At 36.3% G+C, this 13,935-nt stretch overlaps 1 protein-coding gene across 2 annotated transcripts; it reads left to right on the top strand.

The window, feature by feature from the left end:
* Nucleotides 1–11,498: 11,498 nt before the first annotated feature.
* LOC136258974 (uncharacterized) lies at nt 11,499–13,104 on the top strand. 2 transcript variants are annotated; one of them, XM_066052369.1, is made up of 3 exons: nt 11,499–11,765; nt 11,949–12,018; nt 12,079–13,104. In XM_066052369.1, the coding sequence occupies exons 1-3, from the start codon at nt 11,521–11,523 to the stop codon at nt 12,982–12,984; spliced, it is 1,221 nt and encodes a 406-aa protein (XP_065908441.1). In that variant the 5' UTR covers nt 11,499–11,520; the 3' UTR covers nt 12,985–13,104. The 2 variants fall into 2 exon arrangements, 1 of the variants encoding a protein (XP_065908441.1); XR_010703139.1 differs by having other exon boundaries at nt 11,499–11,697; nt 11,949–13,104.
* The last annotated feature ends 831 nt before the right edge of the window (nt 13,105–13,935 follow it).

Genomic DNA, 13,935 nt, shown 5'->3' with positions numbered 1-13,935 from the left:
TGTTTGGACAGCTAGTGTAATTTGAGCCATGAGACTATAAATTATGCTATACTTCAGAACACTAAAATTGATCATGTGCAGCTGATACCCATGTGTTTCCACTACGAGTCCTTTAAGATGTTAGTGTAAGGTTGAATTTTAGCTACTGGCTGTGCTCTTTAGTTATATTGACAAACTGTAGGGGAATAGCTAATGGTATCACATAAAAAAGTGACATCATTTTTCACTCAAAATAACTACCAAATTCAATCTCAGTAGGCCAAATTTGCAAAAATGTCCTGTGGGGGCATGCTCCCAGACCCCCCTAGATAGAGGCAACTTTCTTGCCACATATATAAATGTCCATGTTAGCACCCCCCCCTTCTGAAATCCTAGATCCGCCCCTGATGTTAGCATACAGACGGGGACATGCCTACAATCACAGTACACCCCACACTGACACATGTATGTGTATGCACAGACATACTTTAAGTACTGTACATACATATACAGAGTCATGTTTGCTGCTTACTTAATGATGGTACCGACAGTTCCTCCCTTAGTTGTCATCATCACACGAGATGTCAGTGAACGTTTCAACTCATCAACATTCAGTCCCAGTAGCTGACATGTGATAGCCACTGATGATGTACTCTTGGACGGCACCAAACTACCACCTGTGTGTAAGTAAGCAACACAAGTCATGTACTCTGTACTGTACATATAGTAAAGTAGTTATAAAGGTACCCCACAATAATCACACAAACACCTAGAACATACATCCCTGTGTATTACGTACAATGTTTGTGAGCAAACAACTCCACAAATATAAATCTGTCTATTTCACAAGAGCATGCATTTGATGTAAGGATACAGAGTGCCTAAAGAACACTGCTCATAGTGACTGCAGCTATGCATCCATGAGACTTATGAGTATATTGAAATTATTTACTGAACTAATAAAAAACCCACTTAACTTTTTCTGTCAGACATGTTTTCTTCAAATGTTATATTTCCTAGATTGGAACAAGTTATATTTCTCTTCCATGCTCAACCCCACTTGGTCCATGGACTGCTCCAAATGTTTGAAGTCCTCAACATCATTAATGGCTGGATCCTTCAGTGATATCGATGCTGGTTTGAGGTGTAAATGAAAGCAAAATGCAAGACTAATACTACATGCCTTAATAACACACACACGTATGTACATATGTATGTATATTGGCTATTGACTGTACATGTGCTATATAGGCTCCAATAGCCAATGTGTATGGATGTAAAGAGATAAACTATATCAAAAGATTAAAAGATTTGATTAAAGTGCAAAGTAATTAATGAATAGGTTTGAGCCAATTATGCTTTGAAAATAGCCTATTATGCTTTAAAGCAGTGCTCAAAAATTAAGCCTATTATGCTCAAAATTATGCTTTCAAAATCAAGATTATGCTTGAGAGCTGACTGTTTTATTAGAGAATATCTGCATTTCCTGACTGCTGTATTAGAGTAAGTGACTGCTCTATTAGAGTATCTCAATCTTATTACCATAGAGTGTAAATAATCAGTCAAGAAATAATTACACGTAGTAAAACTAATAGCACTGCAAAGTTTTTTGATATGAAATGCAGTAATAATGTGCAGTGTGTTCATGTTGTGCAGTATTTCTGGCACGCGCATTGCACATAAATTAAAATTGTCCTATTATGCTGGAATAATGCTTGATGCTTTTACCAGCCTATTATGCTCGAAATTATGCATAATTGGCGGAAGCCTATCCTTGTCAACACAAGACCCTCCTTGTTCTATTGATATGTGTAGCCACTGTTAAGATGTGTGAGGTGTACTAGTCACCAGACCAGTAGCTACAAGCATTCACAGTAGCCCACTGTGTTCATACAACCATAGCAACACTTTAAGAGACTGACTGAGAAGCATAGTGTCAAAAGGGAGGAGAATTATTCATTGGTGATGGGTTGGCTATGTTGCCGTTTATCTTTTGCTGTGCTGCGTTGTGCGATCATGTATATTCATGTCACCAGATCAAGTTGGGGGCATCCAGTTCAAGTAGATGACCTTACCCTGGTTGTCTCCGAGGGAGGCCTGCCATTGGACTGCTGTTACACAGTACTGTTTTGTTTTTTTAATTGCATCATAATCAATATTTTTATTTTAAAAAGATTTTAAAAACACTTTATTGACATAGTGACCAGGCAAAGATGTAGAGAAACCATCAGAATTGTTGATGAAAGCAACATGAAGTAAATATCATAATTTGGGTGAGGTGAATTAATCCTTGGACACACTCTAGCTACCACAAATGGGGCAGTATTGAGAACCATCACTATTTAGGAGAACTTCTAAATAATAAGTTGTCATGGACCCCTCACCAGTGTTGGGAGTAAGTAACGCGCTACGTAATATTATTACTTTTGTGGTAACTAAGTAATATAACGAAATACGCTATAAAAACAGGTAATATAACTCAAAGTACTTTACTTACAAATGTAACGCGTTACCTATGCAATATAGTTACTGTAACGAATCTAATATTACGTAATATTATTACTACAAGTAACGAAGTTATTAACCTCATTAGTAATTCACTGAGTAACACCTAGCCACAACGAAGTAATGAAGCCTACTGAATGAGGTTTATTCACCAGCTTCTTACTTATAATCAAGATTTGTACATTGTCCAGCAACGCAATCATGTCACGGGATAAGGTGGTAGTTTCACACGTGACAGCTTAAGGCTGTGGACACAAAGTAATATAATATGTAATATTATTACAGTTACTTTATTTTATGGGTAATATGTAACTGTAACTAAATAGTTCAGCTGCAAGTAATATGTAATATGTAACTAGTTACTTTTGAAAAGTAACTTGCCCAACACTGCCCCTCACATAAACTCACTTTGCAATAAAGCAAATCGTCTACTGGGATTTTTATGCAGAACTCCTTACCATTGTCCATTTCATTTAAAAGAACATGGATATAAACAAATTGTCTTACCATCTATTGAGTACTGCTCCTCAATCTGGGATCCATACCTACAAACATCCATACAAAAGTTGGAGATGATACAGCATCGTGCTGCATGCTTTGTGCTAAACAAACCATGGAGGAGGAGGAACCACCGAAACAGTATAACTGAAATGCTACAAACATTGAATTGGTCATCACTCGAGAAACGTAAAATACACTCACGTTTAATTTTGCTTTTTAAGTTTTTAAACAGGATGATACACATACCCTAAACATAAATATTTTGCACTGACATATATATACAGGATATAGGGTCAGTCCCCGGGGTCAGTCGGGCCCAAGAAACAAAAGATGTAGTTGAAATGGCCTAATAGTAAAACGCTAAGGTACAAAAATCATAGTAATAATTTAAGAAGAATTGTACAAGTAACCTTTAAAAGACTCTAAATAAGTCAACATCTAAATTGTTCCAATCTGGGATTGTCCTTGGCAGAAATAAATTGTGGTAACAATCTAATTACTTTTTTTCTGAGCACATCAGCTGTGCTGTCTGCTCAGTAATGATAAATAGAAAAATAATAAATAAATAAATAAAATCTACAGCGATGGTATGAAGTGCTCTCTTTGTGGTAATACACGTCCCACTACTGCTCACATTTTAGGGGTTGCCCTGTTGCTTTATCACAAGGCCGTTTTACTTACAGACATGATCAAGTTTTGCATTACATAGTTTCCAATATATCTGGTCTTTTGGCGGAGTCACAAACCATTCAAGTTTATGCTGACTTACCAGGAATGTATGCTAGTGTGTCTCCTCAGGCAACCATCCCTCCATCACTTATTATAACTCCTTATCGTCCTGATAATTTATAGTGATTCACAATGAATCAACTAATGCAGTTGTTCTGTTAGAGCTGACATGCCCTTTGGACTCTATCATCATTTGGAATCTGCAAGAGATCGAAAGCAGTCTAAGGAAGATTACTTACAGATTTTATCAGAACTGGATAGATTAGGAACTCCTTGCTACTATAAAACTGTCAAAATTTGTGTTCTTGGCCATTATTTACAATCATCTCTGTCCTCACTGTGTAATGCTCTAGGCTATATTCAACAAACTACGGTAAATCTCGCAGTCTCAATGTAGAAAGTTACTTGATGAAGCTGCTGGTTTATCTATTACTGCATCTAGAAGAATATTTCTAGTAAGGAACTGTGCCGAGTGGTCAGTAGAAACATAGGACTATTTGTTTATTCGCTGTTATTTATTTATCTATTTATTTGCGTGTTTTGTTGTAATTTCACTCCTTGCCACATCCACCTTATGGTCTTCCATGTTGTGGTCGCATGTGCCCGAGGAAACACCACACTTTCAGTTACTGTATATACATGCATTATTTTCATCATCATTGATGGTTAGTCTCATTTGTTCTTGCATACAGTTGCATAAGCTTTTGTTTTTGATTTGATTTCATACAATTTTTAACCTCAAGCCAGTTGTAGGCCTGTGCCTATTATGCCGGCATAATTATAGGTCACCAATTTTGTGAAAATAATTTTGGAATAATAGGATGGTTACAGGCATAATTTTAGAATTATCGGTCCCTCGATCGGTCCACCATTTCCTTCCATTTTTGGAAGCGGAACATATATGCCTCGGGAACACATGGCCACAAACATGGCAAAAGCCAAAAGATTTGTGAATACTGGTGAACACTCATTTCAAGCTGCCCTACAAGAAATTTCAGATGTATAAGAGTCATGTGATTTTTTAGATTACGTGAGGTGACCACACCTTGCCGCTAAACCCTCTATAACACTCAAACTTTATTTTTAACAGTGTATGGACTATAGCTATATTTATTTATTAAGACTTTACAACACAAGTGCTGAGGTCTGTAGGATTCCTGGTCCTACAGCCTGTAATAGCTCATATACCTTAACTATTACATTGCCTTACCATTATAAGAGAGTATGCAGCTTGTGTCTGGGACCTCTATCATGAATACTTAATATATGACATCAAAAAAATCCAATGACGTGATGCAAGAGGGGTTCTTTCCGATTATAGCATATATTATCTATGATTACAGTTATCTTTCCGATTATAGTTATTATACTATAATAAATATAATCGGAAAGAACCCATCTTGAATCTGTTATAGTAGTTTAACAGATATGCTGAACTTCTTTAAATAACCAACCCTACAAATCTAGAGAAGACATATTAATAGATTAAGCCTGTAACGATATATTTGGATCCCCCAAAAAGTAGACCCCCGGTCCACTTTTTCTTTAAATATTTGGACCCTCTGAAATATTTTATCCCCCCTCTAGAAAAGCTGCTGGAATCACGCAGTACTTCATTTAAAATGGGGTCCAAATATTTCAGCTGAAATAATCGTTCCCCCCTCCCCTGAATAGTTAACTGCATAAAAATTAAAAAAGGTGGGAGATATACAATGACACAGACTGACAATGGTTTTTCCTAGCCTTCAGTATCATAGATGTCATAGGGAACTTCGTGGCTTTACTATGTGTACGGTTACTCCTGCCACGTGGTGAGTACGTGTGAGTACATGTACCACTAATCACTAATCATGCTATTCTAAGTGGTAATCCTGTTACTGGTCCCCTCCCACATCAGTTTTTGGCTTTCTCTGATTTTGCCATTAGTTAGTGTTATGCCTGGTAATCTATTTAATGGTGATTGTAAAGTGCCTCTTACTGTTCAGAAAAATTATCATACAGTACGATAGTATTGTATAGTAGGGACAATGAAGGTGTGGGCATGACCAGCGATAAAATATCACCTAAAAATCTTCCTCGATTTTTCCTCACAATGACATGACAGTATTGGTTGAGTAAAATCAAGCCCAAAAGTACCTTCAGATTGACCGGAAACGTTATCATTAAGTTGCTACAGAGTTTTATTTATTTTTATTTGACAGAATTTTCTACTGCCCACCTGATACGTTCAGTCAAGCATAGCAGAAAACTGGGTTAGAGCTAGAGCCCTACTTCTTTCATGAAAATGTTTCAAATTCACTTAAGAAGAAACCTTTGGCATATTGATAAACATACAATGTGTGCACTATTGTGTTGCCTTTTATCCTTCTGTATCAGTGAAGGTTCTTCATCGACCATCCACGGGCATGGCAACATTATAATTATGTAATATAGTATTACATAATATGCACACCTGTGGACACGTGTTGTAGACGTTGCAGTGCTGTCCAATATCATCAGAGACAAGTGTTTTGTTAGCAAAGTTAACTGAACTACTTGCGTTTCTGAACATTTGCTGTGACTGTACCAAGGCACTGTTCTCTACATGCAGGCGTACTGGGATCCAGACTTCTAAAAGAGGAAGCTCCACTCATAATGGTATAGACTCTCAGCAATGTTTCACTGTTAAATCTTACCGCTTAGGCCTTTAGAAATACAACTGAAGCCTTTCACAGTTGCTTTAAAAGATAAATACGATAATTATTTTAGAGACGCTTATAGAAGAAAGATAGCAGTTTCAAGCAGGCTTGTTGTAATTGTAATCATAATTGTAATTAATTACTAATCATTAGCAATTTTCAAGTAATTGTAATTGTAATTGTAATCACTCACTGAGCATAAAAGTAATGGTGATTGTAATTGTAATTAGTTGTTCATTCAACAATCATTATGTAATTAAATTTAAGGAATCAAAGTCATGCTATATAAAAGTACTACCCCATAACTTGACTAGTGACTATGTACACAATCCCATGTGTATGACATGTGGCCCATGCAGCTGCAGTAAATTATTGAAATTATTGGCATATATTTGTTGACCACATAGTTTAACGCTTTATGTACAGTATGGGATATACATGAGGTACATACAGTTCAATAGTAGAGGAGAATTTAAACATATCTAGATGACACAGTGTTTACAAAAGATGAAAGCCCTCTAAAATGTTGGAATATTAAAGCAAATAAATACCCCATTTTAAGTACAATAGCAAAGAATAGCTGGGAGTTCCAGCAACACTTGCACCATTTGAGTGTGTATTCAGCCATAGTGGCAATGTTCCCAGACCAAGTAGATGTACACTATTACCAAAAAAAGTTTGAACGGTTAATATACTTTAAGATTAATGCTGGAGAATTGTAAGTTATTGTTGTACCCCAATGTACAGTAGTAATTGAAAAGTAATTGTAATTATTAATCATTATTTTACATACTGAAGTAATTGTAATTGTAATCATTAGATTGGCTTCAAAAAGTAATTGTAATTGTACTGATTACTTTCAGTGGGTAATTACAACAAGTCTGGTTCAAGTGATATTAGAAGTATTATTGCTGTAAGTAAATAAGTATTTTGTCTTGTAATAAGTGTTTATTTGGCTGATAAACTGATTTTAGTTTTAAAAATTGTCAGCAGTTGGACTCAGTCAGGCATCTGCCAAATGGGGATTCCAACCCTTTGAGCCCCACAGATCCGCCCCTGCACTAGCTGCTTCTCTTTTTCATTTCAGACTGGTGCAACTATTACTATGTAAACAAAGTTAGTAAGATAGCTTGATGAACTTCTAAGTGAATTACACTTTAGCAATGATAATTATGTGGTGTGTTATACATTTAGTTAACCGGAAAAGATTGCATTCTGTAACTTTACTTGTGTTATAAGACCATTTAAATGTTAAAGTAGGGCTGAAAATGTATGGTCATACTGTAGCTTAATGGAATAAAAAGTTATGAGTGGTGTAAGTTTGAAAAAGTAGGCACATTGTGTGTGCCCACATGCCCTGTTTTCGCAGGCCCAGTCACATTTGCTGACTACTTGCATATACCCGTATTATAGTGTTGTCAATAACTATTGTGTAATGTTATGATTGGTTTTGTAAAAAGGAGTCTTCCTAAGTACACATCCAATTTACCAACTTTAATGATTCATAGCTTCAGACAAATTGAAGGAAATTAATGGCATCAAATCTGGTCAATAGTTAGCACCAATTAGCAACATTGCTAATTGGATTTAAAAATTTAGTTCTATATACGGCCCCTGTATTATATGGATGAGTGTTAAAGACCTGTTTACAAAATCCAGTTAAATTAATTTGCACTATTATACAGTGTGTTTAGTGGTCATGAACTTGTAGAAAACAAGTATAAGAAAAATTAGGAATTTTAAACTAGAGTAGGGACAACGTAATACCACGATAAAAAGTACTGAAACAAGCTGGATTGGAGTAGTATGTAATGTCCAATTGCTGTAAAACAATAAGAAACAAATATCCCTATTGTGTGTTTCAATCTCTGCAGAAAAGTAGGGATATTAATTTTACTTCTTATTGTTTTACAACAATTGGACATTACATACTACTCCAATCCAGCTTGTTTCAGTACTTTTTATCGTGGTATTACGTTGTCCCTACTCTAGTTTAAAATTCCTAATTTTTCTTATACTTGTGAATAATTATAAGTTGCATGCATGCATGTAGCATTGTGGATTGTTGAATTAATCTCCAATGGCTAGTAGCCATGCATAATTTGTGTGTATGGATACATTTGAGTTCGTCGGTGGGACTAGTAGCGTATGCCATGGTCAAAAGGTCAAGTCTACACTAGCCATACCTTAGGGTTACAGTGTACATGTACCTAACTATACATAGCCGTATATTTTAATTCAATTCTTGTAAGCTAGCTAAATACTGTCACTTTAATTTGTTGCACTCTGAGCAAGCATTTGAATTTGTTATAACCTGCATTAGGATAGTTGAATTTGTTACAACCTGTGCAATCCTCAGTCAGAAAGGTGTTTCCAAGTTATCTGATATCCACAGGAGTATATATACTATCTCTTTAAGGAACATTATGAAGTATGTTGCTACAGAAAGGTTTTCTCTTTACAGTTATTCTACACTACAATGTGTCAAAACTCATTCACAGGTTTGCATAAATTCAATTACGTACTTTCCTTTTGCAATCCATGATTGGAATAATCTCCCTATTAGATCATTGAATCAAATTCCCTCCATGGGATCATTTCTAATAATACGAACCAATATTCTATGTAACTTCAATTATTGCATGCACTTATGCATACAATTTTTGTTGATGTTGGTTCCCTGGACAAATTACTGCCTGTCCAGTAGTTAATTCAAATTTAAAACTAAAGTTTGTACATGATGTTGCAATGATGAATATGATATTTGCAGGGCTAATGCTATGCACAAGAAAGCATGCTAGAAGAGAAGATTGTGATTTGCAGTAATTCGTCCACACTGTGTATTGCCAGCTATTTATCAATGCATTTTTGTAGTGTGGAAATTGCTGCTATTTTGTAGCTGTAGCTATACTAAAATGATTGCACTGTTAATTACCAGCTCAGCAAAACTTTTACAGCTAAAGCAAAAATTTTACAGTGCTAACCTGCATGTAAATAATAGCATAATGGCCCTCATCCAATTTTAATTCAACAAGGACCATGCAGAAACAGGTATACCACTTGGAATGGTCTGATTTTAATCCTATATAATTTACAAATGATTACATTATTCATCCTCCATTTACATTATAAAAATGCTTATGGGGAAAAAGTTTCACTGGATACCTTTAATACAGCTAAGCTTTGGTTGAAATATTTGATCTTATTATGTCAGCAGCTAGGGAACAAAATTTATCTCTATGTTGCAGGGTAACAGTTGTTTCACTTCAAATTATCCCTTAACTTATTAACTTGTTGACTGTGGGGATAAATATTTCACTTCAATATTTTATCCCCTGTTGTCCCCCTCTTGCAAATACGTAATCGATGTAAAATACTACATACATGCACTAATGCATTAGATGTAGTAGCTACAGCACTTTAAACTTTAAACATGTTAACAAGTTTCTATCAATACAACATTCCGATAAAAGATGTGCTCTGCTGTGTAAAGTTCATGTGACATATGAGATTGAAGAGTCTGTACAGTATATGAGCTATTCTACAAAAGTTGGCAATACACACATCATGCTCATACAGTACTGCATGTACTCTGCTACTACATTACTTGAGCGAGTCCAAGAGCTGTGCTGTTGTCCAATTCCTGTCATCAAGTAGCTACACTTGAGCTGGTAAACCAATGTACTACATAATATTATGAAACATCTCGCATTTCAGGTTCATTAAAATGAAATTTCCATTGCTTTTAATGATTTTGCTGTTATCTTCTTCACAGGTCACTGATGAAGATATCAATTCTCCACTAGTCTCTTACCCACTACAACAATTCAAAACAAAGAAGACAAAGATCATGATTTGACCAAATATCTGAACCACTAGACAGACTACACAAAAGCCTACTAAACCACCTGTTGTTGCTGATAACAAACAGTGTAACTGTCAACCTGGTGTAGTCACCTATGTTAGATGGGGTAATTCTACTTGTCCCCATGGAGCAGATACTATCTACTCTGGAGTTGTAGCTGGATCATGGTTTGAACATTATGGAGCTGCAGTTGATCCACTGCTATATAATCCTCTATACCTAAAGGCCCAGCCAGGGTATCAAGAATATGCTAGGCTATATGGAGCAGAGTACCAAATAAAGTCTGGTAGCCTGATTGACCATGCTTGTGACTGTACTTTGCTTTGTGAATTCTGCCAGGCTTTTGGATGCACTAACAAGATAATGATCACTTCTCGTTATGAGTGTCCTCCAGGATGGAATACTGAGTACTATGGCTACTGGATATTGTGGAAACAAAGCAGGCTCACAGTATACAATTCAGTGTGGACAGAAGTAATTCAATATATAATATATATTTAATATATATATAATATATATTTAATATATATATAATATATAACTAATATAATATATAACTAATATAATATATAACTAAAAAAACATATCTTGAACAAGTACCAGGTATAGTGGAGCAGATACTAATATGGAAAGTTAATTGTTCTACAATACTGCAGCTACTTCATTCCTTTAATGATACAGAACCCACTGTGTAGTGTGTACCAAGTAACTCACATGCCAGATGAAAACAGTGCAACATAAAACTGATGTATTCACTATAATTATACTGTATATACACACATGCAACTTGTTTGTATTATTACACAGTATATAGTTATGTGTGCTATGTGCTATGTATGTGTACGTATGCATGTACTCTTATATAATGCATATATTTCAAAATGTACAATGTAATAAGATGCATAACTTCAAGTGGGGTAGCAATTAATTAAAGGACACAGTAAATTAGTGTCTTTAAATAATAATCCTACAAGAAGACTATATGTGACAGCATCAATTGTAGGGACACAAAATCTTGACATTAAAAATCTGATGAATGCAGATATAAAAATACCCAGACTCTGATGGCAGCTTGTTATCTAATACTGCGTTTACACTGCAACCAAGCTACCCGGGTAAGACTTTGACCTGGGGTCAACTCTGTTTTGTGACTCCTGTTTACACTTGCTATGAATTTGAAGGCTGATTACAAGTTAATGTGTTATTGCGCAGGCGTAATTTTAACTATCGATCTATCAACTGATTGTGGCGTTCGGTTATACAATGGCGACTGTCGGTAATAAGCCAATGGCTATTCTTGTTCACTCCTTCGCTACTGATAACGCCTGTAGAGCAAAGTACGAGAGACTCCTAAGACAGCGACGAAAAAACCTAAGCAGACGAAGAGTTTTGTCACGAAGAGTATCCAAGCGTGGGGAGTACTGCACTAGTTGGTTAATGGTATTGTTTGTTGCTACTTCGTTCTTGTATTCCATTGCTCGTCCCAAAATAGTGTGGAAATTTGATAGGTAAAAAATACACAAGTAGCCATATTTGCTTGTGCTAGCTAGCTTATTTAATTTGGACGGCCAATTGCAAGTATTAATCTAGTGGCCTTCAGAAAAGAAGCTACAGGCTGTGCTGTATTTTATATCTGGTAATTGCATGGGTTCTTATACGTATGTATGTATGTCTTTGGTTTTTTTTACTAGATCCACACACTGGTGGGATGATATTGTGTTGAAGACATTTTCAGAGGACGATTGGATGGAGAATTTTCGAGTGAGCAAACATACCTTTGATTACCTCTGCACACAACTGAGTCCTTTGATTAAATGACAGGATACTGTGCTACGCAAAGCAATTGCTGTACCACACAGAGTGGCAATTACTCTATGGTGTTTGGCTACTTGTGGGGAATATAGAACTATAGGTCACTTATTTGGAGTAGCAAGATGTACTGTGTGCGTGATAGTTCATGACACTTGTGAGGCAATTGTTAGGATACTCTTGAAGAAGTACATACAGTTTCCCATGGATGAACAACTTGTACATGTGGTAAATGGATTCAGACTGAAATGGGGAATGGTTCAGTGTGGTGGTGCAGTGGATGGATGCCACATACCTGTTAAACCTCCAGCATTAAACCACACAGACTATTACAACAGGAAAGGCTGGTACTCAGTAATTTTACAGGGTGTTGTAGACCATGAATATTTATTTCGTGATGTTTATGTGGGCTGGCCTGGTAGCGTGCATGATGCACGTGTATTTGCTAACTCAAAGATATTTAAATTGGGTAGTGAAAACAATATTTTGCAAGGAAATAAGGTGAGGATTGGAGAAGTGGATATACCTATATTTGTAGTTGCTGACTCCGCGTATCCTTTAAGTACATGGTTAATGAAGCCGTTTCCTCATGGTTCAGCCCTAACGCAAGGACAGAAGAACTTTAATTACAACTTGTCTCGTGCAAGAATTGTTGTTGAAAATGCATACGGTAGATTGAAAGCTAGGTGGAGAAGACTTTGTAAAAGTAATGACATGATTGTTGAGCATGTTCCCACTGTTATAACAGCTTGCTGCATTCTTCATAATGTCTGTGAAGTGCATGGTGATCGATTTAATGAAAGTTGGATAGAAGAACATTGTGATTTACTGGAGCAGCCACCTTCAGCTGGGACAACAGCTGTAACAAGTGATGCTGCATCAGCCATACGGAATGCTCTTGTCCAGTACTACTCGTAGCATATATATATATATAATGGGAAGTGTATAAATCATTAATTTTGATGATATACTGATTGTAATAAAAATTTGTGCAAACTGTGGTCTTATAACATTAAACATGGGTAAATTATACAATAACCAAATCATAACATGTTAAACACAGTCCACTACGCAATGTCTGGTGATGACCCTGGCGAAGACTGATACATGGGATATCCTCCACTATTGGTGCTACTACCACTTCTGCTACCTGCTGAATAATCTGGTGGAACTGTGTAATATGGGTTTGGGAAAGGTACAGGGTGGCCTTGAGACATCATTGATAACATTCGAAATTGAAAATCACGATCTTCCTTTCTTCGCTCATTCTCCATTTCCATGATTCGTTCTTCCATTTTCATGCGCTTAAGTTCTAGCTCTACATACTTATCATCACTTTCTTGCTGTCTTTTCATTACCTTTTCAAGAACTACATTCATCGACTTTTCCATTCTTTCTTCGCGTGTTGGTTTCTTCTTTCTTTTGACCAACTCTTTCTTCACTTCAGATTTATCATCCTTCTTGAGCCCTTTTCCTTTCATTCCAGACTTATCAGATTTCTCTCCCAGCTTATCCTTCTCTACTGGCTCATCATTTTCAGATATCTCCTCAGGCTTCTTCAACTTGTCTTCATTGGTTTTCAGGTCATTGCTGCTACCTGCAATACAAGATTGCAACTCACCTGAATCGGGCAGTTCCGCCGCCTTGTCAGTGGCGTAGCTAGAGATTTAGCCATGCCCGGGCATTGGGTGGGCAGACCCCAAAGCATGCAACACACATACACATGCCCATTTTCATATGGACATCAATATATTATCAATAAAAAAAACACACCTAGCTACGATGACTATCTACATGATTTAACTATCCTTGCGTGCAGGAAACTACGATGACTATCTGTACGATCCAGCTATCCTATATCTGTGTGTA

The sequence above is a fragment of the Dysidea avara genome, chromosome 6 (genome assembly GCF_963678975.1).
Source record: "Dysidea avara chromosome 6, odDysAvar1.4, whole genome shotgun sequence".
Taxonomy (NCBI): domain Eukaryota; kingdom Metazoa; phylum Porifera; class Demospongiae; order Dictyoceratida; family Dysideidae; genus Dysidea; species Dysidea avara.
This window is presented reverse-complemented; position numbering and strand designations above follow the sequence as displayed.